A 27,454-nucleotide genomic window follows, 5' to 3' on the forward strand; every position below is an offset into this window, starting at 1 on the left:
AAATTTAGACAGATTGTCTTCAAACTTGGTACATATGATCTGATCACATTGATGTGTACTTGTGCCATACATATTTTTCTAAAACTATGAGCATTTTTTCAATTTTTCTTCATACCATATAAAGGGGTTTGTGGTGTAAAGATCTAGAAAGGTCAGTATGTGTACTTAGGGCCTAAAAAATTCAGTTGTGACAAACTTGTTGATGAGTTGTGTGCCGTTGAACTGAACCGTTGTGTTGATGGCATTAAGGGAGTATGTGGAGTGAACTACTCCACTGTTCAAGATGGATTGCTTTGGAATTTTGTAAATGTAATCATACCATGATGAGTACAACATTTTCTCCATGACTTATTTGTCTGTAGAGTAACATGCCCTTGAACTTGGATTTGTACTTGATAGGTAAAGGGGAGCGTGTGGAGCAAACTACATCCACATTTGGAACTTTGTAAACATTATCGCCATGAAGTTTACTAGTTCTTTTTTTTCTGGCAACTTTGGTCAAGTTACAGACCCTTTTACTCAATTTTACTTTAAAGCTATGTTCAAGTTTTGGAGCATATGACTTCCATAATTTACGGATGGATTGTTGCTTGTAAACAGATTGACAGGAATTGTTTTTAGCTCTACTGGCCAAAGGCCAGAAGAGCTTATAATATGGTAATGTGTACGTAGTATGTGCGTCCGTGCGTCTGTAAACAATTCCTTGTTAACATGATACAGCCTTCAGTTTTGATTGTATCTCTATGAAACTTGTACAGTTTCTACAAATCCATAAGAGCTTGGTTCCTTTCGAAAACCAGCCAGATCTGCCCATGCATGCCTAGATTATGGGCCTTGATAGTATAAAAAATCAGTGCGTCTGTAAACAATTCCTTGTTAACACGATACAGCCTTCAGTTTTGATTTATCTCGATGAAACTTGTACAGTATCTAGATATCCATTAGTTTGGTTCCTTTCGAAAACCAGCGAGATCCGCCTATGCATGTCTAGATTATGGGCCTTGATAGTATAAAAAAATGCTATTGTGTAAACAATTGCTTGTTAACACAATACAGTCTTCAGTTTTGATTGTATCTCGATGAAACTTAAACGGTATTCAGATATCCATAAGAGGTGGGTTCTTTTCGAAAACCAGCCAGATCCTCCCATGCATGTCTAGATTATGGGCCTTGATGGTATAAAAAATCAGTGCGCCTGCAAACAATTCCTTGTCAACATGATACAGCCTTCAGTTTTGATTGTATCTTGATGAAACTTGTACAGTATCTACATATCCATTAGAGCTCAGGTTCCTTTCGAAAACCAGCCAGATCCGCCCATGCAGGCCTAGATTATGGGCCTTGAAATGATTAGATTATGGGCCTTGATAGTATAAAAAAATGCTATTGTGTAAAAAATGCTTGCGAACATGATACAGTCTTCAGTTTTGATTTATCTCGATGAAACTTGTACAGTATTCAGATATCCATAAGAGGCTGGTTCTTTTCGAAAACAGTGATGATGACCACACAAACCCAGCTAGTAGATCATAGGCCCTTTTGGGCCTCTTGTTTTATTAAGACACATTGTCACAATGACGCATCCTATTGTGCGACATATTTTTCAGTTACCACTACCTCGTCCCCTTGGAGTTTTGTGCCACCATGTTTAAACTTAAACTTATGGAAACATGGGAGTTGATGTACTGAACTTCTAACATAGTATAGCTCTGATGTTACTTAGATAAAAAACACACACATTTTCTGTAATAATTTTATTTTTCATCAAATAAATAGTCATATTATTCTCATTAAAATCTTCAAAACATTTCCCATAAACACATTTTTCAATCAAAAAGCACACTGTCTATTTATACCATACACCATGTTATTCCGGCTCTCTAGTGTCATCAGCAATAATAAATGTCACATCCATAGCGCTTCAATCCTTTGCCTGGAGTACCATTGTTCTAGAACAATGTAACAAAACCTAATTCCACTTATGCTCTTTTGTAAAATATGTCATTTTCACTGCAGCGAAAATATCAATTGTTATTTTCACTGCTATTTTGAATGTTGGTTGCTTACTAATACTGATATAGCGTCCACCATACCAGGTTAATTTTGTTAAAAGACCACCAAATGACCATCACAACAACCTTTTTCATGCAGGGCAAAAAGGGGACTTAAAACAGCAGGTGATACCTGACAGTAGGATTGTGACAGACCAAGTCAGTCCGCCAACCAGGATAAAGACATAGCTAGATTATATTTTTCAAAAGCAGTTTTGACCTCACTACAGTTCAAGTTCCACAGTTAAAACTGAATAATTTAACTATTCTTACGAAGACATATTGGGTCAAGTTGGTTTTCTTTCCACTACTGATGCACATATCAGTGTTTTGTCCAATGTTAAATCCCACCCCTCATGTAGAGAAACTTGTCAAAATCCCAGGGGTTGGAGGTACACCATGCAGGCATGGAAAACTTACCATAACTTATGAACATAGTTGTTTACATTCAATAACCTACATGTTCATCACAGGTTTAAAAAGAAAATTAACAATAAAAGTCCACAAACACAGGATTTCTTCAAATACAAATAATCTTATTTTTCAGTGCAATTTACAATATTAAAGGGACTCATTCATGTTTCATGTCAGACATCAAACATTATAAATTCATGTAAAATGTGAACAAAATGCTTGTTTCAAAAATACAACACCAACAACTATTCAAATTAGAGCTGCATTATGAATAACTTTTTTAAATTGTGACAGAAAATGCTCTGTATTTTGAAAATCGCTATTGGGAATTGAATGATTCTAGTCTTGGATTTACTAAAATCTGTTCAAATAAATATCTTCCAGTTGCAGTTTGGTGTCTTTCCTTAAAAGTAAAAAAAATAACTCAAATTGAAAAAAATTAAAAAACAAATGTTGCCAACCTTTAATCTGGGAACGAGTCTCTTTATGATGAACAGAAAAAATAATGACAATAAAAAACATTATCCCTATACTAGAAAGCTGAAGTAGAGATGATATAATCTTGAAATTTCCAGCACTGAAAATGTCACTTCTGGAATGTCATTTATTTGAATGATGAAATTCAACCAGAAATTAAATGTCCATCTTAAGGCTCAATATTGCATATCACAGCTCATACATTATTAGCTTCATTTTGATAAGAGCAAAATAATGCAGGGAATAGGTGACTTATTTGACGTTTGCACATAATCCTTGTTTGTAGTAGATTTCTTTTAGTGAAACACTATTGTCTCAAATGGCACAGTGAGCGGTTATAATTTTTAATTATTACAATTCAACTAACATGTAGGCAACATAACTGATGAATTTCCTCTACTGTAACATAAATCCCAAGCTGAATTAGTAAATACCTCTTTGAAGGTTTAAAATGGCCTTTAAACATTCTACAAAAAAAACCACACTGACAGCGACAAATGCAAACAACAACAAAATACTGCTACACTATCAGTTCAAGGAAACTCTGCTACTTTGACCACACACATTTGCCACCAATATTCTCTTTAAAATATACTGACTGTATTTCTCCAGTTTTAAGATTCGTGAATCAATCCAAAACATAGTAACTAATGTTGCCAAGGATTAATTTTCGTGATTCAGTTCAGTCGAAAATTTAAATCCTAGCAGAAAAATAATTAACTACCGTAAATGACTGGGTATAAGACAATAGGGGGTATTAGACGCAGGGAAAAAAATATGTGAAAAGTCCAAGAAAAAAACTTTTAATCTTAATAATGTTTTTGGTTAAAAGACGCATAGAAAAGATGTCAAATCGTCTGGCATTTTCGGCCACCATGTTTGTTGACAGTGACCAAAAAATATTTTTCGAGAAAATGGCGACGGTTATCTTTAAAACCATACAATGATAAACTGTTGAGAGTGAAAAGTTAAGTTATGCAAAAACCTTATATTGTACGGATTTGTTCTCAAAATGTCAACACCTACAGAAAACAATAAAGTACCTAAGAGTTCGGACACTCTAAATATTCGGACACCCATAATTATTTTCCAAAATAATTTATTTTGCGTACCTAATTTTCGGACACCCAAAGGACATCAATCATAACTTTCACAGTTACCAAGTTTCACAGACGAAGATTATTGATTTTTATCTTTACAATGCCTGGCTAGATTACCTAACCATATACACCACTGTGACAAGTTGATTAGTTACTACCCCATCCTAAACGATTTATTGCCTGTTGAAAAGGAAGTGTGATATATTTATTGGAGGATTAAAGAAACAACAAGGGCAATCAAGGGATTAAGAAAACATAAACATGACATGTTTGTAAAACGATCTGCCGATAAACTTTCAAACTTGTACCACACTTATAGACTGTAAGAAGCAATAATCGTACAGTTATACATAAATCCTGCATAGCAATGTCCATGCTCTCCACGAGATCCTCTTGGGTATAACTGTAAGTTATGTGACGTCTCACAGTGTGACGCTTTGATCTAAAGCCAAATGAATGTGTTTATTCAATTTAATACATGTATAAAATGGTGTTTTAATTAACTTGATGAAGGATTTACACTTATAGGCGTAATAAATAAGTTAATGACCATTGATAAACAGGTTAAAAGCAGTAGAGTTTTTCACACCTTCTTGTACAACTGACAAAAAATATTTTGACAGTGCCCAACTTTGCTTTTTTATATATATGCAAGTTTAATTATTGTTCAATTCAATTTATTATTCAAAATAATATTGAATAACTTGAATCGAAAAATATTTTTGTTTAAATTATAAACGTCTTACGATATACCGTATCCCGATCATCAACTGCCATTTTAACTCATATATACTCGATTGATATGACGCGAGTAACATCCCTTTCTACATATATCTAAACAAACTCTAGACTTGAAATCGACCTCAGAAAAAAAGTTAAAAAAATTGTTACTGGGTATTATACGCAGGCATTTTTTTGCATCGAAATCTGAGTGAAAAAAGGGCGTCTAATACCCAGTCATTTACGGTACTGTTTTCCTTTTGTTAAAATTATGGCCTAGAAAGTTCTAAACCTGGTAAAATTGGCCCTGGTAAAATTGGCCAAGGCTAGTACAAATCATGAAAAAAGGACCTTTAGGAATCTACAGAATTGAACTTCATAATTTAACTTGTTTCAAATTTAACAAATTTAAGTAAACTTGATTACATAAAGGCTCTGGTACATGCAGAATAACTCATGAAAGAGTTACACTTTCATTTAAATTTCATGTAGTCAATACTCTGGAACAGGCAGATTAAGAGTTACGCTTTCAATTAAACTTCATCACATCCAGACTCTGGTACATGCAGATGTAGGCGTCACAGATGAGTCTCCTCATGTGCTCGGGGAGGTTTTTGTCATCAGGACTCTTCATAATGTCCTTGTAATACTCGTCAGACAGCCAGCGTGGAATTTCACTGCACTCCTTCACTTCTGGGATGTTGTAACCACTCTGTTCACCTACGGGAAATTTAGCAGGGTATTCTATTGTTTCAGTATAATATTCTGCAAGGTATTCTAGTGTTTTCAGTATTAAATTCTGCAGGGTATTCTAGTATTTCAGCATAAAATCATTTTTTATGTCTTACAAAATAAGAAATCTTTAGTTGTAGCATAAAATGATGAAATCTGGTTCTTTGACAACCACATCACTCTACAATACCATCAAATAATATCTCATTACTGGTAAATAATATAAATTTTTCTCTTAACAACTGAATTCCAAATAAACTAAGCTTAGCACACAATCACTTGCATGCATGTTATATGACTTCCTTTCCAATGCAACATTCAAATGGTTCAAGGTAACCGTTGTACAAATACGATGTTGGTTTTATTGTCCCATTGGCCTTAATGTAACATTGTAATGCCTGGTGACCCCATATCATTTTGGTTTCATTTGAAAAAGTAGAGCTTGCTGATTTCTAATATGTAAACAGAATCAACAAAAATTCATAATACGGACAAAAAAAAACGGACGGACAGACAGACAGACGGACAGACGGACAACCCGATTCCAGTATACCCCCCCCAAACTTTGTTTTGGGGGGTATAATTAAAGGTCTTTTTAAGGCCATGCAAACATTCTGATTAATACAGGTGCACCAAATCACATATTCAACAGTTCATATCATGGTCATTGACATCTGAAAGTTTGAAAAAGATTTATAGAAAAAATGAGAAAAAATGACCAAGGATTAGGCTAGACAAAGCTGTATAATTTTTGCCTATTTTAACTTATTCAGGGGCCATAATTGGAGACATGATCATGTGATTCCAACCACAATCACAGGGGCAAATGTTCTCACCATGGCTAAAAGTTTGAAAAAGATTCATTCAAAAATGACGAAGGAGTAGGACGAACAAAACTAATTTTACCCAATTTAACTCATTAAGGGGCCACAACTCCACTCAGGATCATGTGACTCCCACCAAATTCATGGAGGCAAAGGTTTACATCATGGCCATTAATATTTGAAAGTTCGAAAAAGATTTGCTCAATAGCTTCAAAGAAGAATCCTGGACAAAGCTAATTTTGCCCAATTTAACTCATTAAGGGGCCACAACTCCACTCAGGATCATGCGACTCTGACCAAATCCACGGAGGCACAGGTTTACATCATGGTCATTAATATTTGAAAGTTTGAAAAAGATTTGTTCAATAACGACAAAGATGAATACCGGACAAAAAAAAAAACGGACAGACAGACGGACAGACGGACAGACAGACAGACAGACGGACAGACGGACAACCCGATTCCAGTATACCCCCCCCCAAACTTTGTTTTGGGGGGTATAATAAAGTTATCGCAGTATGTAATTGTGTTCTTTATTTCAACGGATATTTATGTTTATATTCTGATATTTATATGAAACATCAAATGGGTGGTTTTGCACTCTTTCAAGACCAAAAAAGCATAAAATAAAATTAGATTTTTAGGCATGTTTACATATTAAACCCTTTCAAACCCTACCAGAATAGTACGGGGTCACCAGGCTACCACAATCCACATATTTTTTGGTCTGATTTTTTAAATGTCATCACAATGACAAAGGGATAATAAATAAAAATAAATCTACTGCAAATAGTTATCAACTTAATCCCATAAACACTGAAACTACCAACCCATTCTATCAGCCATAGAATCAAAGAAGATCCATTTAGCGTCCTTCCCTTTACCAGTTTTAACGAACGACACATAATGGCTTGTTTGTATACAAATGACGCAGAAGAGCTCCATTTTCTCGCGTGGTATTGCCATCGCCTGCCCCTGGGCCTGCTTTGCATGGTACTTTTCCAGATACCACTGCGGCACATGGATTTGTCGACACTTGTGATTAACCCGCAGTTTATGCTGGTGGCTCTGAAAAGTACATCCATATGTTTGAAAATTAACTGATGCCAAACCTCCCTGATGTAGTCACATGATAAGTCTGACCAATGAAATACTAATGGATATCAAAACAATACTATATCTTGTTAAACAAAGTAGGTTTTTATCAAGAGCGGTCATAATCAAATTTATGAATGATATGAATTATGATGATTCCTTGTAGGTAACCACGACATTTATACATAAACAATGTTTAGATATTTATGTAAAGGGTGTTTGTTGTCTTGTATGTCTCATGTTGTTTATGTTTGATGCTTTTGAGAGTGAAGTGACGTCTGCTAGGCCTGTCCATGTTGTTCCCATGGTATTTCTACTGTTTGCTTATAAACGCATCAAAGCATACTTCACAATCTGACAGTGAAATAAAGCATACTGCAATGCCTTTTGCATAAAAAAGATTTGTACAGCCTCAATGGTGGTTCCGAACAGTTTCGAGTCACCACAGCATTCTTGTGAGAGTTATCTTAAGGTATGATTTAATAAGTTATTGGAAGTGAAACCAATGCAAACAGTACATGTATGTATGTATGCGTTGTGGAGTATGAGTCTGCCAAATCACTGATGACAGCTGTCAGTTTATTTGATGTGAAGATACTTGACTGGCTTTAATGCTGCAATTGATTTGAAATTTACTTGGTGGATTTTGGCAAAGTAAGAACCACTGTTAGTCAATGCTTCAAAACATAGAAATGCTACGTTCATTTGCAAACAGTAGTATAAATGGTGCATCTCTTTTGCTGTTTAAAAAAACATCTTACATTAACATCCCAACACTAAAAGAGGTATTAGCCTCACATCAACAAGGTAATAGTTTATAGCCCCACCAGAGAAACTTCCTTCATGGTCTACCATGAGTACTGGGTCCTCCAATGAAATTGAACATGATTCACATAAGCTGTGTTAACAATTTAAGCTAATATAAAATAGAGTAATTAAGTCATCTACACTAAATATTTTACCGTTCTCTTGCATCCCTCACAGAACGCGATAGTGCTGAGGCTGTCACCGTGGACGTGATAACATTCTTTACATTCGAACATCGCCAGGTCACCACAGATTATACACTCCCGTGGTACTGAAACACGTCCAAAATATATAGTGGGGCAATAGGTTTTAATCTGCTTCTGTATTTAATATCACTTAGAAACTTTTGACCTTCACCCCTCGATACATACATGTTTAACAATATAACAGTAGTCTTGATTCTTTTACAGTAAAAATGTGATCACTTGAGGACGCCAAACCGAGCTAAAACCTCATGTGATCCAATGATTCGAACAACCCAAGTTTCCATTTTAGTCGGTTATGAAAATGTCTAACAATGTATTTTCAAAGCTTGAAGTTGAATACCGATTGTTTATTTTGGCACCGATTATTAGTTTGAAGTAGCATACCAATTGTTCTTCGGCACTGATTAGTATTGCGTTGTGGAAATCGCTCAAATGTTAAAATGCTGTTGTATACTAAATGTTAAAATGTAAAAGAAAAAACCCAATAAACTGTGATTAAATAGCAGTTTATTTTTACAAAAAAACAACAATTTTTTTAACAAGCAACATTGGAATATGACAGTGCATATAATGGCATTAGTCAGATTTAAATTTTGCAAAATCAACGATGGATAATTGGCGCATCTTGTTTTCTTGCGGAACTTTTGAATCATAATATCAATATATTTCAAAGTTTCAGATGTTGAACCGTTATGGTAGGGGTTTATTATGTTAATTACTCATTTATATTTCGCACAATCAAATTCTCATCATTAACTTCTCACAATTATCACCTAAAATGCCCTTATCAAGTAATAGCAGTCATGCATAAACGGTGATAATCGGTTTTTCAAACTTAACAGATTTCCTTCCATCTGTCATTGCAATTTTTACAACTTGCAAAAAATTTAACACCTGTCAATTGCTTTGCTTATTTTGGAACAAGCTTTAGGGAAAATGTGTGAAATTATGACCTCGAGGTTATCATAAGGTTTTGCGCATGATTTGTGTATTTGGGACCGGCAATGTGCTGGAGTCCTCGACGTATTTAGGTTTCGATCCATTGTCAGTATATTTTATATGAAAATAGAAGGAAAAATGAACATGACTAAACATTGACCTCGACCCATCTCAAGTTCTCGAACAACCGCCTGTTCAAATGATCGCACTTTTACTGCATATATTTTACAAGAGACGTGAAATTGTATATTAATTTATACATGTCAACTTAAACAAATATTTCCACTAATGGTCTCACCATTTTCCAGTACATCAGTAATGTCAAGCTCAAGGCTGGGTAAAATCCTCTTGTACATTTTGTACTCCTTACCGAACCGTGGCATCTGGATTATCAGACATGATGGCACCTGAAATAACAAGGTTTGTGAGTTAAAATTTCTATACTAGATTACGTAATTGAATGTGTAATCTTTTTGGCAGGGCCAATGATTGTCAAACCATACATAATACATGTTGAACCAATTTCATAGTAAAGGCGCAATACTGTGTTTCAAATTGATAACTCAGAGAAAGATACTAAAACAAGAAATGAACACCACCTTTATTCTGATACAGAAGGGCAATGAAAAACAGCTATAGCCTGATGCAGAAGGGCAATGAAAAACACCTATAGTCTGATGCAGAAGGGAATGAAAAACACCTCTAGCCTGATGCAGAAGGGCAATGAAAACACCTATAGCCTGATGCAGAAGGGCAATGAAAAACACCTATAGTCTGATGCAGAAGGGCAATGAAAAACACCTATAGTCTGATGCAGAAGGGCAATGAAAAACACCTATAGCCTGATGCAGAAGGGCAATGAAAAACACCTATAGCCTGATGCAGAAGGGCAATGAACACCACCTACATTCTGATGCAGGAGGGCAATGAAAAACACCTATAGCCTGATGCAGAAGGGCAATGAACACCACCTACATTCTGATGCAGAAGGGCAATGAAAAACACCTATAGCCTGATGCAGAAGGGCAATGAACACCACCTACATTCTGATGCAAAAGGGCAATGAAAAACACCTACATTCTGATGCAGAAGGGCAATGAACACCACCTACATTCTGATGCAGAAGGGCAATGAACACCACCTACATTCTGATGCAGAGGGGCAATGAACACCACCTACATTCTGATGCAGAGGGGCAATGAACACCACCTACAATCTGATGCAGAGGGGCAATGAACACCACCTACATTCTGATGCAGAGGGGCAATGAACACCACCTACATTCTGATGCAGAGGGGCAATGAACACCACCTACATTCTGATGCAGAGGGGCAATGAACACCACCTACATTCTGATGCAGAGGGGCAATGAACACCACCTATATTCTGATGCAGAGGGGCAATGAACACCACCTATATTCTGATGCAGAGGGGCAATGAACACCACCTATATTCTGATGCAGAGGGGCAATGAACACCACCTATATTCTGATGCAGAAGGGCAATGAACACCACCTATAGTCTGATGCAGAAGGGCAATGAACACCACCTATAGCAGTGTACGAAATTCGGATTGGAATCCACTAGCCCATTCAGGCTACCAGATAGAAAATTTTACTAGCCCGAACCCAATTACACTAGTCCAAACTTAAAACACTATAAAGTATTACACGTTCGTAATAATTTTTGGAAGTTTGAATACGATTCTGCAATGGTTCTGATCATCTTAATAAGCACGCTCATACAGTTTCAATAAATGTTCCCCAATCTGAACAATGCGTCAATAATAAATTATAGTCATAACGTATAATAGTATAGGCATCAAAAGGTTAGTAACTAAAGTTTTCAAAAAGGTAATTAAAAGAGAGAAATATTTTCTGAACATATCATTTATTTAAAGGAAAGAATTATGCATGTACTATAAGTTTTGTTATTCAATGCATCCTTGTCAAATCCGATATCCACCAGCGATTGTGCAATGACATGTTTCCCTTTTCAACTTTCAGTTTCACTTTCAAGTTTAGGAAGTTACAACAAAATGTTCCGATGTTTATATTGCCAATATTCCTACAATTGTTCTTTTAAATAAATGGCAAAGCAGTTCAAAGTTGTAAAACAGAACCTTACTGTACACTGGCAACGAGTTAACTTTGTCCAATAGTTCTCCGTTCACTTTGATTAAATTTGTCAGGAAGTAAACGGGCACCTGTTTCCTGCGCATTTAACTTTTGTAGAATGATTATTTTCTGTCCGCATAAAATACTTAAATATCTTTCTTTTTATTTTAGCTAATAGATAAAATATATTTAAACGAAATAAATAAAATATCAATGTTCATATTGCTACTTTAGCATTGTTGATTTTCATAGCCATCGTAGTTGTCGAAAACTGCCGACGTTATCCGTTAATTTACATAATGGGCGGAGCCAAGTTATTGACGTCATAGAGTTTGACTGCTGCTAACAGACACAGCTACTGGTTAGAAACTGATCGATAATTACTTGCCACTTCGGGCGTTAATTAATTTTGACATGTGTTTATGTTCATTGATTAAACAAACAAACATTCAGCACATGGCTTGAGCCCTGAATCGCAGAGCAATTAGTTTTTTATCATCGTAAATTTCGGCGAATCCGATTTCGCCGTTGTCAAAGCACTTTGTCAATCAAGTCGCCTTGAAGGACGTATTCTTAAATAATAAGGCTTTGCGTATAAAAACACGATGCGTTATGCGTTGTGTAATTGACATGTTTTTTTTAAATCACATATGGAAAAAACGGTAGCCTGGTCGGGCTAGTTTCTATGGAAAATCGGTAGCCCCAGCTGAAATTTGGTAGCCGTGGGCTATCGGGCTACCGCATATTTCGAACACTGCTATAGTCCGATGCAGAAGGGCAATGAACACCACCTATAGTCCGATGCAGATGGGCAATGAACACCACCTATAGTCCGATGCAGATGGGCAATGAACACCACCTATAGTCTGATGCAGAAGGGCAATGAACACCACCTATAGTCTGATGCAGAAGGGCAATGAACACCACCTATAGTCTGATGCAGAAGGGTTATGAACACCACCTTTATTCTGATGCAGAGGGGCAATGAACACCACCTATATTCTGATGCAAGAAGGGCATAACTTGGGAGATTCATCTGACTATTGAATTTGACCGTGACATTATGACTATAATGAAAACTAGGTTCTTTAATAAAAAGGCAGCCAGTAAAACCTGTTGTCAATCACATGGCTACATTTTGAACAAGGGTAATATAACAAGTTTTGATAATCAACTACAACTCTCAAACCTTAGACAAACAGCCTCAGACAAACAATACGGCCCATCTAAAAATCATTTGGCGCATGGTTATAATTTTTTACAAAGATTTTATTGTGACCTTTTTTGAATTTTCATTTCATATCCATGGAATATAGTCAATCATGTGAAAACTCAACAAGTCGTGGCAAAACAAAAACACATGCTCAACAGGAGCGCTGCAGACCTGACATAAATGTTTGTTTGTTGTTTTTCAGTAAAAAGAGCCTAAATCCAACAATTAAAAAGCAAGAGTCAAGGGCCTCACTTTGCATGTGTGTATTGTCTCTTGCAACAAATGTACCAAGTTTCAATCAAATAGCTCGAATGTTTTTTTAATTACAGCCGATGTTGTTGTTTTTCACAGCCGAAGACAACAATGATGATAACCCTGACAACGATGCCAAGGCTATGATAATAACCTTGACAACGATGCCAAGGCTATGACAATAACCCTGACAACGATGCCAAGACTATGACAATAACCCTGACAACGATGCCAAGGCTATGACAATAACCCTGACAACGATGCCAAGGCTATGACAATAACCCTGACAACGATGCCAAGACTATGACAATAACCCTGACAACGATGCCAAGGCTATGACAACGAGCAAATTCGTTGAATTGATATCCCCCGCCTGATTGGGCTGAGTCAAGAAATGGAAATCAATTGTTGATGAAATATATATATGAGTTTGAGTTTGATTGCAACTGTTTGAAATAAAAAAAATTATTGTATATAATGTAACATTTAGAATTGACCAAGAAACCTAGTTTATGACTCTATGTTACGCAGTTCCAAACTAATCTAAGATTTCATCAAGGCAAACATTCTGATCAAGTCTCTAGAGTGTCCACAATGTTTTTTTAAGATTTGACTCAGTGACCTCATTTTTGACCCCACATGACCTACTAGTTTTAAACTATTCCAATATTTCATTGAGGCATTTTGATTAAGTTTCATGGAAATTAGAGCAGATGTATTGCCTCTAGAGTGTTCCCAAGATTTCTGTAATATATGACCTAGTGACCTAGTTTTTGACCCATATGACCCACTTTAAAAACGCAGTCGAAATTTGACCCAAGAGAACATTCTGACCATGTTTGAACTTAATCAGACCAATCACCACCATAAAATAGTTTCGGACAAGATTTTTGAAAGATTTGACCTAGTGACCCTAATTTCCTATCACATGTGACCCAGTTTAAAATATGTCGAAGAGTTCATCAAGGAAAACATTCTGATAAAGTTTGATGAATATAAGACCATACATATTGCCTCTAATGTGTTTCAAAGATTTTTCTAAGATTTGACCTTGTGACCTAATTTTTGACCCCAAGTGACCCACTTTTTTAAGTGGTCCATATTTCTTCAAGAGGTACATCATGACTAATTTTGAACATAACTTGACCAATCATTACCATGATATGGTTCTGGACAAGATTTTTCTAAGATTTGACCTAGTGACCTAATTTTCGATCATATGTGACCCAGTTTTATTTACGACCAAGAGTTCAACAAGGAAAACATTCTGATAAAGTTTCATGAATATTTGACCATGTATAAGGGGAACATTCTGACCATGTTTGAACATTTTCTGATCAATGCCTACCAAGATATGGTACCGGATGGACGGACAACGCCAAAACAATATCCCCCTCCCGAAATCTTCAATTCGGCAGGGGATAATAACCCTGACAACAACGCCAAGGCTATGACAATACCAAGGCTATGACAATAACCCTGACAAAAACGCCAAGGCTATGACAATACCGAGGCTATGACAATAACCCTGACAACGACGCCAAGGCTATGACAATAACCATGACAATGATGCCAAGGCTATGACAATAACCCTGACAATGACGCCAAGGCTATGACAATTACTATCAAAATAACTAGACTTTCTCTCACCCAAATTCATAAAAGCTCATTCATGTAATTTGTTGGTTTCCAGTTGATATACTTCTTTAACTTACTTCTTGTAATTTAATCCCCATCTGCAGGAAAGAGAGCTCGAACAATTGTTGCGTTGTTGGTAGAACTAGCCGCTCGTCCTTCTCCATAATTAGCTGGTAGAAAAACGTATGCTGGACATCTTGATTATTAGTTTCAGTACTAAAAGAAATAGATGTATCATTCTTTTATAGACTGAATTGTTTTGGTTCAATTATTAGTGGCATAGTTTCACAGAAAATATCTCAAGAGCACCGAGGAGCAAATGCAAACGCTCATCTGTTGTTATTTGAAAAAGGGGGCAAAACTCAACAATTATTAAAAGTAAGAATTACTAGGAAAACATATATATTATACTTAACAGAGTGAATCTTTTCTTACCATATTTTAAGAAATGGATCAGCTTTGGTTATTTCATTAAGCAGTAGGTTAAGGAATTCCTCCGGATCTGAAATAGATGAGAAATGTGAATAATTGTAGAAAATGATCTAAAATGAACTTCATGAGAATGTAAAATAATTTCATGGCTTCAAATAGATCAAGTATTTCATGCACTCTATTTCGGTTATTTGTGTACATGACTTAGTTGATTCAAATATCAGTTAGTTATAGCTTTATTTGTAATACATGAACCAAACCCAATGCTTAATAATAAAACTGAATAACAATGTGTGGCTAAATTTTTTAAGGTCCTTTTTTTAAATGTTTGTACCGAAATATGCATCCACTGATTTATTCTATTTAAAATTGAAGGCCAAAAAAATGAGCATCAAATGCTTTGAATGTGAAAATCATTTCAACACCCAGATTCAAATCAATCACCTTAAATTGCATTCAATTTCAATTTTTGTACCATGTTTGAGATTGTTTCATTGTTTTTTGTCTGAATATGAACTCCCATATCAGAATGGTAGCAAGCAGATGGAGTGTTACCATGCAATAAGAAGCGTGTGGATAAATTACAACAGTATTCATTTATATGCAAGTGAGTTATTGAATGTAGTACTTGACAACATTGTACAATACAGTTACTTCGCCAAAACCCAGAATGATTGAAATTCACGTATGAGCTTGTGTATAATTTCAATAACTCAAGAAGCGGGTATAGAAACTATTACTAAATCTAAACACAATAAACTTCTGTCATGTACCAATGAAGTTTTGGATGAGGTAGTGTGCTGTCATGTACCAATGAAGATAAAGATGAGGTAGTGTGGTGTCATGAACCAATGTTGATAAGGATGAGGTAGTGTGGTGTCATGTACAAATGTAGATAAAGATGAGGAAGTGTGGGTCATGTACCAATGTAGATAAGGATGAGGTAGTGTGGTGTCATGTACCAATGTAGATAAAAATGAGGTAGTGTGGTGTCATGTACCAATTTATATAAAGATGAGGTAGTGTGGTGTCATGTACCAATGTAGATAAAGATGAGGTAGTGTGGTGTCATGTACCAATGTAGATAAAGATGAGGTAGTGTGGTGTCATTTACCAATGTAGATAAGGATGAGGTAGTGTGGTATCATGTACCAATGTAGATAAAGATGAGGAAGTGTGGGTTATGTACCAATATAGATAAGGATGAGGTAGTGTGATGTCATGTGACAATGTAGATAAAGATGAGGTAGTGTGGTGTCATGTACCAATGTAGATAAGGATGAGGTAGTGTGATGTCATGTACCAATGTAGATAAAGATGAGGAAGTGTGGGTCATGTACCAATGTAGATAAAGATTAGGTAGTGTGATGTCATGTACCAATGAAGATAAAGATGAGGAAGTGTGGGTCATGTACCAATGTAGATAAAGATGAGGAAGTGTGGGTCATGTACCAATGTAGATAAAGATGAGGAAGTGTGGGTCATGTACCAATGTAGATAAAGATGAGGAAGTGTGGGTCATGTACCAATGTAGATAAAGATGAGGAAGTGTGGGTCATGTACCAATGTAGATAAAGATGAGGAAGTGTGGGTCATGTACCAATGTAGATAAAGATGAGGTAGTGTGGTGTCATGTACCAATGTAGATAGAGATGAGGAAGTGTGGGTCATGTACCAATGTAGATAAAGATGAGGTAGTGCGGTGTCATGTACCAATGTAGATAAAGATGAGGAAGTGTGGGTCATGTACCAATGAAGATACAGATGAGGTAGTGTGCTGTCATGTACCAATGAAGATACAGATGAGGTAGTGTGATTTAATGTAACAATGAAGATAAAGATGAGGTAGTGTGGTGTCATGTACCAATGTAGATAATGATGAGGTAGTGTGGTGTCATGTTCCAATGTAGATAAAGATGAGGAAGTGTGGGTCATGTACCAATGACGATCAGGATGAGGTAGTGTGGTGTCATGTACCAATGTAGATCAGGATGAGGTAATGTGATGTCATGTAACAATGTAGATATGGATGAGGTAGTGTGGTGTCATGTACCAATGAAGATAAGGATGAGGTAGTGTGGTGTCATGTACCAATGAAGATAAGGATGAGGTAGTGTGGTGTCATGTAACAATGAAGTTTTGGATGAGGTAGTGTGGTGTCATGTACCAATGAAGTTTTGGATGAGGTAGTGTGGTGTCATGTACCAATGAAGTTTTGGATGAGGTATTGTGGTGTCATGTAACAATATAGATAAGGATGAGGTAGTGTGGTGGCATGTAACAATGAAGTTTTAAATGAGGTAGTGTGGTGTCATGTTACAATGAAGTTTTGGATGAGGTAGTGTGATGTCATGTACCAATGTAGATAAGGATGAGGTAGTGTGGTGTCATGTAACAATGTAGATAAGGATGAGGTAGTGTGGTGTCATGTAACAATGAAGTTTTGGATGAGGTAGTGTGGTGTCATATCCAATGAAGTTTTGGATGAGGTAGTGTGGTGTCATGTACCAATGTAGATAAGGATGAGGTAGTGTGGTGTCATGTAACAATGGAGTTTTGGATGAGGTAGAGTGGTTGTATAGGTGTACACCACGAAGCAATTGTTCCAACCCATTTCAGACATCCATGTTATCACAATACAGTTTTTTCTTCAAAGAAAGACAAGCTTATAAAATGTTTGAAACTAAGGTTAAGTTCACGCACCTTTTTCTTCACTCATCATTCCAGGTATTTTACCCACTTTATCCAGCAATTTCCGTAACTTCATCATTTTGTCTGCACGAACATAATGGTGTCTGAAATATTCAAACAAGTTAATGAAGTCTTACAATACTATCAGTCAAGACAATATGTGTAAAGGCTAATGGTATCATAGCAAAAGAAACAGTTTGTGCTGAACATTTTGAAGTGGCATGGCTCTTCAGCCAAACTAATTACAATTACAAGTACTATATTTTGTGACTTCTAGCCAAACTAATTAAACATCATATTAAATTAGTCTGGATTTTTACATGCAATTTCAAAATACTTTTTATATTGATCCAGGGTAACAGGAAACACTTGTAATCAAGCCATTTATTTCAACTGTGACTCATTAAACCTTTTTGGTTTTATCTGATATCAATAAAGGACCTATTTTAAAAGAAATTTATCTCAATCTTCATGGCAAAAAGCAATTTAATTTGAATCACTTTTATGAATGAAGTAAAAAATGACAAAATAACTGTAAAAATACTGTTGCATTTTTGCTATACTGTTTGTCTGTTTTATCATATAACAAAGCATATGTCCATAAATTCCGATAACAGCTTTATACCGGAGTAGTATATTGGTTATAAATCAATATAATTATAGCGAATAGTGAAGTAATATCACATATTAAACCAGGAAGTTGATATTAAATATGAGTTTTATACATACAGGAAGTATAGTCTACAGGTAACAAAAGGATTAAAAAATTTCAACAAGGATGAGCATTGTAAGGCAAGGTTTTTTTATTAGCGAAAATATAAAAAGAAAAATCACCAATCTTTGATAGATATAGCCAGTGTACTTTTCCATTGGATGAAGTATTTTCTTATAAATATTTTATCCTCAATGGGGAAACATTAACCATTCTGTAACGTTATCTTGTCACACTAGCATACAAGCCATTCATATTTATGGAGACCTCCCAAGATGATTTTGTTCAGAAAACCTGGGGATTTTGAAACAAGCCCAGGGGATTTTAAGGCATCTTAAAAGTGCATCTATATTTTACAAATGACTATTTCTATAAAAATATCAATAATAATAATAAAAAATAGCAAAAAAAGTTTGGTTCATGGCTCTGAGCACTGAAAACAAAAACAAAAATCGCCTAAAACAAGGCTAACATAAACTTGAATGAAAATACTAAGTCATTCTTGATCAATATTCATATTCTGATTCCCTTGTTTGGACACATGATTGAAATTAAAAGCACTTCATTCCATCTAGCTCAGTGCCTTCAAAAACTTATAAAGAACTAAATTACATACATGTATTTCAATATTCCTCTTTAATCTATGACCCTTGAAGTATTCATAAATGTAATCCAAGTTGTTGGAAAATGTTTGATAAATGGGAAAAGCAGGATGTACATGTTCACTGGTATTATAACAGTACTAACACAAGGTCTATTCTTATTTATCTAACTTAAACCAAACTAAAGTGATGTTTATTATGAACGTAACTTGGCCGGAAATTTTGAGAAGGGTCCTTTTCCCTAAATAGCTTCAAAAAACCTGGATAAGTTATTTTTCATCCAAACTTTGCATTGTAAATAGAAAATTAAGACTCCACTTACTTTCTTAATGGATTTACTATTCCTTCTTTTAATACTTGTTGAACTTCACTGTACTCCAGTATATCTTGAGCATTTTTTGGACGATACAATATTGAATCAAACACAGTCGTAAAATAAAACATAGCTAAGAGTGTTGCGTCCATATAGCACGAGTTATGATGACCTTGAATTCCCTTTCCCTTCCCGCATATTATCGATACATCCCATAAAGAATCTGGCGGCGAAACAGTCCCCTCCAAATCAGGGGTTTCCGTACTTCCGAAATTTATACTCCTATCAGAGTGAATGTGCATTAGTTTGTCATCCGTGAAACGCTTATCCTTTCGGCACTTATATAGCGGAACAAAGAAGCCTTTCCTAGGCGGACATGTAAACAGTCTGTGCAATCCAAAAGTTCCATCTGTACCAGCATTTATCTCCTCTTCCTGAAGATAAAAGAATGTGACTAAGAATACACAAACTCATCCATATAAAAACAGTATGAAATAATAACAAAGAGAAGAAAAAAATAGGTGAATATTTTTTCACAAAAGTATATGTTTAAGAATTGGGAATGGGTCTGAACATCGGCACCAAATTTGTCAGAAAAAAAAAACAGAACGTATTATCATTCAGCACTAAAAAAACAACCATGCCATATTCTTTAAAATCAATGGTATACATTGTGCTTATATTTTTTACCATACCATTTCGAGCCCAGCTATCAATTTTTTTGGCTCTTTTTGATCTGGGAGATTTCCGATCCACTTAATGAGACCATACAGGGGTTTCTGCGACATGACTTCTACCAGTGAGCCCACAGTAAGGTCAGGGTCAGGCTGCATTTCGGGGAGATTTTTCGCGCGAGATGAAGAGCTCAAGACAGGGCCCTGTGAGCCATGGGGAAGAAGGTCGTCGTCTGTTATCAACATGTTACCTAACTCCGGGATATATTCTAAAAATAAATAACAAGAATTTGGATAATGCAGAACAAAAACAAAACATAATTCATCCTTTTTGGTAAAAAATAACCTTAAGGTGGCTATAAATTAATCAGACTTGAGACAGTTCGTAACATAGATTTTGTGTTCAACTCTCACCCAAGATGTGTTGGGTTTGCACCCTAAATATCAAAGCCTTTTAAAGAGGATACTAGAATAGACTCAAGAGTGATTAAGATCAGCTTAAAGCTCTCTTCAAAATCAAGCTTAAATAGATTTGTTTTATCTAGAGTTGCAAAATCACACCCAAAATGTAAGCGATACTTGAATCTAATGAGAAAAAGTGTTAAGATTTACTATCGGAGAATTGTTGTGTATTGTTTCTTACTGGACTAATGTATTAAAGCCCTGTACACTGTATATACATATGATTCTGATGCTGGTACTATAGACAGGCCCTGATTGGGCTCTCACTCAACAATTAAGTGTTCCTACTTGACAATCCTACCATTCATTAGTTTGAACTAAGAACTGTTACCTTTCTCTGGTCGTGTGTACTCATACAGAGGGTTAACCCCTTTGCTACTCCCTGCAGGCTGGTGAGGAGGGGGTGGGGGCTCAATCTGGGCCGTCCTCTCTGACAACTCACAACTCCCTGCCACCTTGCGTGACTGGCTCTTCTTGTCTAGGTAATAAAGAAAGGTAATACTTCGATGTATTCAACATTGTAATGATTAAATAAAACATGTTCTTCGGAAGTTTTTTTCATAAACAAATAAATTTTTCAGCCCATTAAATTCCTTGTTAATTACATTTCATGGCACTAAATCCATAGAACTTAATTCACAAGGAATTTACCAGGCTCATTTTTTCGTTAATAATACGGTAATAATTTAAAGTACATGTATCATTGATGAAGCACTGTCAGGGATCAAACTGGGAACCCTCTGATTCAGACTCTGATACACAGACTACTTATAAAGACAACTATAAAAATAATATTTAACAGGCATTAAAATAAGACTTATGGATCATCATGCCTGAATGTTTCCATTACTAGTTAAGCCCTGACATGTAAATCATGCCCTCCTAAACACGTCAATTCTTCTATGCTTTGCACTGACGGGTTAAAGATAACTCTAACAAAGCCCAATGTGCCAAACATTGAGTAATAATTCTAAATACCCTTTAGGCAGAAATATCTAGCATTGAACGCAATTTCAATATTAGGAAAAATAGGGCAGCCAAACTAATGCAACCATTTGTCTGTATTTTTACAGGTGAAAAAAACAGGGCATAACTCAATGATTATTAAAGCCAGAGTTGCGGGCTTGCTTTGCATGTGCATACTGTATCTTGCAACACATGTACCAAGAAAAATTTGAATATATTTGGTAGGTTTGGAGTTAAGGCCATGTTTAAGCTGGCACTATGATGCCTACAACAATGATGAGGCTGACAACAATGTTGACACACACAACACAAAAGCTATAACACTATCTCAACCATTTTCTTTGGGAAAACAGACAAGTTCATAAATTGACCTAATGTTTACTCTGTGAAAAATCATGAAATCTCCCTTTAATTTTATTTTCTACTCATTCTCGCAGTACTTACTAGCTAGCAGAAGCCTTTCCTGTTCTTCAAGTATTTCACTCTTTGATTTTCCGCGATCATCAGCATAATCTGCCATATTGAAATCTGCCTCAGCACCTAGAAAAACATATATAATATAATATAGTTAAGCTGTTACACATCCCGAAGACATTTCAAACAGTGAATATATCAATTTACTAGTAAACAAAGTATGTTTTTAAGTGTAATTAAATGATTCCGATTTTAGGCATATAATCACACACCTATAAACCTGATGGATTATAGGTCTGTGATATAATAAGAAGAAAGTGTTCGTTTTAGTGTTTAAGATAGCAATATATTTCCCCTCAAGTACATCAAAAGTGAAAATTTAGCTCATGGCTACACCAATCGTGAAATATATCTTTTGGTGCTCTCTTGGTAAAATATATCACAAACCAACAATTATTCTCTATTTAATCCCTTTATTGGTGAATTGAGCGGTTGAATGACGGCTAGCATTGTCTAAAATTATTCACCACCTAAATCTTTATTAAGGATGGGTAATATTGGCAAAAGCCTATCGCAATATATCACGATATTTCATTCATGTATCGTGAAACGTATCATGATATATTGTTTGAAAATGAAAATATTTAAAGTATGGTAAATAATTTCATTTTTATGTTTAATAATATCATGATTACTTTACTTTCTGTTTCAATAACCATGTAAATATAATAATAATGTTATATTAATTTATATAATAACCATGTAAATATGATAATAATGTTACATTAGTTAATTTCTTCAAAATAGATGGCCTTGCATCTTTAACTAAGTTTTTAAACATGTTCAAATTGAATTAAATAAAATTACCAATAAAAGAAATTGAAATACAATAAGTAATGACTAATGTATCACATTTGCTCAAAGTACCTTCTTGCTGCATGCTGAGGAAATCCTTCTCCTTTAACAGCCCCAGTATTGGTACGAGGGACGCATGGTTCTGTTTGGATGTGAACAGACGCTGGTCTCGGTACTTTCCTGTCCCCGAGCCAACGGGATTGTCCTGCAAAGCAAACAAAGTCCACTACTTAACAAATAGCCTTGGATACACAAAGAAACAAGAGTGCCGTGCAGGGACAACTGACGCTTGTCCGAGTGTTATTCAAGTCAAACAAGGGGCATCACAATTATTTCAGCCAGAGTCATGGGCCTTAATACCCTTGAGAGCATTGTCTCTGGCAACATTTGTATCAAGTTTCATTTGAATATCTTGAAAGTGTTTTTTCCAGCCAAGGTTAAACCTTTTACAAAATAATGACGTCAACAACAACACAAACGCTACTTGAGCATGTAAAAATACATTATTGATAAAGGTTAGGTATGATCTATCATCAGTTGATTGCCAAATGGGCTTATCAGACTCTTCTTATATAATTACTATTACTACAATTCCTTGATGATAACCACTCTATTGACAAAGCACCAAGCAGGATCAAACCAATGACCTCCCTATCCAGGCTGTCTCATTTAAATACCTTAACCACTCAGTCATCATCACTAACTACCTAACTCACTGAATCTAATATGGTACTGTGGTCCAGAGGTAAAGGTGTGCGCCTCTCACTCAAGAAGATGTGGGTTTGAGCCCCACTAGGGTACCTTCTCTTGGCCTTTCAAAAAAGGACACCAGTACTGGTTTCTGCCCAAGAAACAGGCTCTGAGAGTTATTTGTATCATTCTAAAGGCGCCGCACAATATAGGTGGAATTATTTTATTTTTTTCTAATTTTAATGCATTATTATGTTTAACTCATTCATTTCGAAATGTTATGATTAAATAAATCTACCCAAACATGGACCTTGAGAGTGGTTCAGCTTTAAGCTGTCTTCACACTCAAACTAAAATAACTTTAAACAGGACAAATTCTAAATATTGTGTAATGCCCTTTTGTTTTATGTTTTGAAGGATCCTACTCCGATTTATTAGATTATAACCATTCAATAACTACTTGAATTAAATATCAGAACATGTGGTAGTTGCATCTTCCTGTACTAAGACTATTTGATGAATTTGTTGTTTTCTTATAAAAAGAAACAAAAACTACAAGAAATAAAGTTTGATTGGACTATCAAGTACTTGAGATGTGATACTAACAGTTGAAATTTGGCTTCCCTTTCCAAGAACTTAACTCAGTTTACTGTCAAAGAAACTTAATTATTTTGGATAAAGCAACTGAAAAGTTCTGCAAACAGTGTCAAACATGTAAGGAAGTGAAAACAATATTAATCTGAACAGTTCACTCATACCAATAAGACTTTTAGGACATACCAAATTGATTTATGTTTAGCACCAGATTTCAGTTTCAAAACCAATATGTACCCTTATGGAAAGAACAAAATGTTTTGTGCCTGACTTTATATATTGAAAGTGTTCTTACTTTTATTTGAAAGCTGATAATCTACCTGCCAGCTGACCATTTAACTGCTACCTGCCAGCTGACCACCTAACTGCTATCTGACAGCTGATGACCTACCTCCCTGCTGACAAAGCACCTGCCAGCTGACGACCTACCTGCCAGCTAATAACCAACCTGCCTGCTGTCAAACTACCTGCCTGATAACACCCTTCCTTCCAGCTGATCCCCTTAATGCCAGACAATGACCTATCTCCCAGTCTACGACCTACCTGCCAGCCAATAACCTTCTTGCCATCTGAAGATCTACCTGCGAGCCGACCAACTTCCTGCCAGCTGATGACCTACCTGCGAGCCGATGATGTTCCTGCCAGCTGATGACCAACCTGCCAGCTGACAACCTACCAGCCAGCTGACAACCTTCCTGTCAGCCTACAACCTACCTGCAGGCCAATAACCTTCCTGCCAGCTGGCAACCTACCTGCAAGCCAACCAACTTCCTGCCAGCTAAAGACCTACCTGCGAGCCGATGAAGTTCCTGCCAGCTGAAGACGTACTTGCTGTTTGAAGACCGACCTGCCAGCTGACAACCTTCCTGTCAGCCTACGACCTACCTGCCAGCCAATGACCTACCTGCCAGCCTATGATCTACCTTTCAACGGAGGACCTACATGCCAGTTGACCACATACCTGCCAGTCAAAAATATAATAGCCAGCAGCCGATCTAACTAACAGCCGTAATCGATGAAATCAATTTGGCAGGTCTTTCATAAAAAAAACCTGTTAATACTATAAATATTCACGTTTTTTGTTTTTTTTTACTTTTATGCATTCTTCATAGTTTTCGTAAAACTAATTGAAATATTGAAGTATTAAACCTATAATAACTTCCTACCCATATTTCTTCCTCAATAAGAGGTAAATATTTTGAGTTAAGTCATTCTTAAAAAATGGTTGTTTACCGTGGATCAACCAAATACAAACTAATATTGCATCAATCAAAAGGTTTGTTTTGCCCCTGAAGTAAGCAAAAATGTTTTTTAAGGATGTTGTTATCTTCTTTTATGGTCAGTCAACACCCAGCACTTATAAAACAATAACTCCTGACTTACCCACTCTCTAAAAAAACCTGCCAACTTACAAATTCAACTCCAACTGTAATATCATCGTCTGAGCGAGAGTCTGGCAGGAGGCCAATCCACTTCACAGAGCCATACTCTGGCCCGAGGTCACTCATCCATACAATACGATCACCTATCTGAAGCCCGAGCACGTTTGACGAAAACTGGGCCCCTCCAGGGGTTGGGGAGGGAGGGGGCTTCGGTGGGGTACCCATGTGTTTACGTATTCTATGCAAACCAACAAATATCGCTGACTCAGGGCGGCACTGAAAAAATCGCTGTTTGCGGAAGACTCCATCACTGGTGCCTCTACCCCGGTCATACTGGAAACAAATAGATGTTATATTAAATATATTCAAGGTTTTCATGTGGACGTTAACTTAAGGTGAGTTTTCAAGATGACCAATAAAGATGTTGACCAATATGTGTCCGACGAATGTTTAAACTATGAAACTGATATAAAAAAATATGAAACCCAATAAAAAAGGGACTTATTCAACACTGTTACCACAGATTTAAATAAAATGCACTCATGTTTTATATATAAATCAATATTCATATTACACATTATATACATATACTGCAGATGTGCAATTTATATATGTTCTCGCAGGTAACAGTTTATTTATCAGAAAAAAATTAATTCATTAATGACAAAAATGATTAAATGATTAAGTGATTAAAATGAACAGCTCTATTTTCAAATTGAACGATTCTATATTTATTACACAGACAAAACTGTGTTCTTTACAATGGTTGAGTTTTAATAAACTGCAGCTCAGTAACATGATCTGTCAATTAACATAGATTACATTTCTTATTCTTTGCTCAACTGATTGTATAGTCAGGGTATATAGGATAGACAATTTGCAATAATATCACAACCAAATTAGTCACATGCTATTTACTGAAGATCTGCATCAGTCATGAAATTAAAAAGATGAGTTTAAGGTATCTGTGTGACAAATATATGTATTTTAGGTGCCTTATAACTCCATACTATTTTGGTATCATTTGTTTTAAATGTTTATTTGACACATTAGCTAATGTCTTTCAAAAAATTAAATGGGGTCACCAGGCATCAACCATGACCGGTTAATGGGGCTATCAGAGAAGAAGCTTAATTTTGGGTCAGATTCCATAAAGGCCTGGTTTTAGCCTTCTACAAGTTACATATTGACAATGTTCATTGTTTGAGTCTCAAGTCAATTTAACTTAAAACGCCTTTAAGTTTCCTCGCAAATATCAATACTTTATATCTGTTCACATCTTACCCATATATATGAAATTCTCAAAATCTGGTAAGACTTCATATTAAAACGAGTTTTGGTACGACTTCTCCTGTTACCAATATAAATACCAGTATTTTACTTACAATCAATTCAACACCAAAGTGGATTCCTTTGATTCCTTCAACATTGCCTTTAAAACGTAACACTCCGATCAAGTCTTTTGCTGAGGCTTTATCATAAACTTCAACATAGTCACCAACATTTAGTTCTAATCCATCTTTCAGCCACGACTCGTGCAAATATATTGTAATACGTTCATTACACGTTGGTATTGTTATCAACAAATCATACGCATCCCGTGATATTTCCTTAAAATCATCGACTGAGCACCGAACTTCAACATTATCCTGGTCAATGGTTTCTAAAACATACTGGTTATAACTATGCTGAGAATGATGACTGTTGTCAACATACATTAAAATCAACAGAGTCCCTGGTAAAACATCAACTTTTGAAGTTGTTGATTTTATGAGTCCTTTTTCTTTCTTTTTACCAAGACTGTTTCGAAGTAAAATACAAAACCGTTCCATTATGTATAAAACGTAGAAACACACATTATTAATCACCGAATCGAAATGTAGATTACATTACAAAAAGTTAGGGAAATCCCATATCTATTTATAGGGCTATTCTATGGTTGGTGCTAAATGCCGGTACCCGATATCGATATTGGGAAAAACCGGTATCATAGTTTATCTGGATCTGGATCTGGATGGTACGTTGCAGGGCCTTTCAGCATATAAGCAACGGGAGAGAGGAGTTAGTCCAAATGGAATACGG

At 35.8% G+C, this 27,454-nt stretch overlaps 1 protein-coding gene across 1 annotated transcript; it reads right to left on the reverse strand.

Moving 5' to 3' along the window:
* Positions 1 to 1,745: 1,745 nt before the first annotated feature.
* Positions 1,746 to 27,277, reverse strand: LOC128243405 (ubiquitin carboxyl-terminal hydrolase CYLD-like). The gene is made up of 14 exons (XM_052961178.1): positions 26,758 to 27,277; positions 25,403 to 25,705; positions 22,779 to 22,911; positions 21,882 to 21,977; positions 20,803 to 20,949; positions 20,031 to 20,278; positions 19,345 to 19,769; positions 17,721 to 17,812; positions 15,021 to 15,087; positions 14,663 to 14,801; positions 9,664 to 9,772; positions 8,376 to 8,491; positions 7,149 to 7,386; positions 1,746 to 5,482 (listed from the first exon to the last, which is right to left on the reverse strand). The coding sequence occupies exons 1-14, from the start codon at positions 27,202 to 27,204 to the stop codon at positions 5,292 to 5,294; spliced, it is 2,751 nt and encodes a 916-aa protein (XP_052817138.1). The 5' UTR covers positions 27,205 to 27,277; the 3' UTR covers positions 1,746 to 5,291.
* Between the last annotated feature and the right edge of the window lie 177 nt (positions 27,278 to 27,454).

The sequence above is a fragment of the Mya arenaria genome, chromosome 8, assembly GCF_026914265.1.
Source record: "Mya arenaria isolate MELC-2E11 chromosome 8, ASM2691426v1".
NCBI classification, from domain to species: domain Eukaryota; kingdom Metazoa; phylum Mollusca; class Bivalvia; order Myida; family Myidae; genus Mya; species Mya arenaria.

What these genes read in the sequence shown, in the direction of transcription:
- LOC128243405 (XM_052961178.1), bottom strand. Translation starts at nt 27,204, where the DNA reads ATGGAACGGTTTTGTATTTTACTTCGAAACAGTCTTGGTAAAAAGAAA. An exon ending in GGAAAGGCTTCTGCTAGCTA is followed by an intron (nt 20,950 to 21,881) that starts GTAAGTACTGCG and finishes TTTATTACCTAG; the next exon opens with ACAAGAAGAGCCAGTCACGC. An exon ending in AATGATGAGTGAAGAAAAAG is followed by an intron (nt 15,088 to 17,720) that starts GTGCGTGAACTT and finishes CATCTATTTCAG; the next exon opens with ATCCGGAGGAATTCCTTAAC.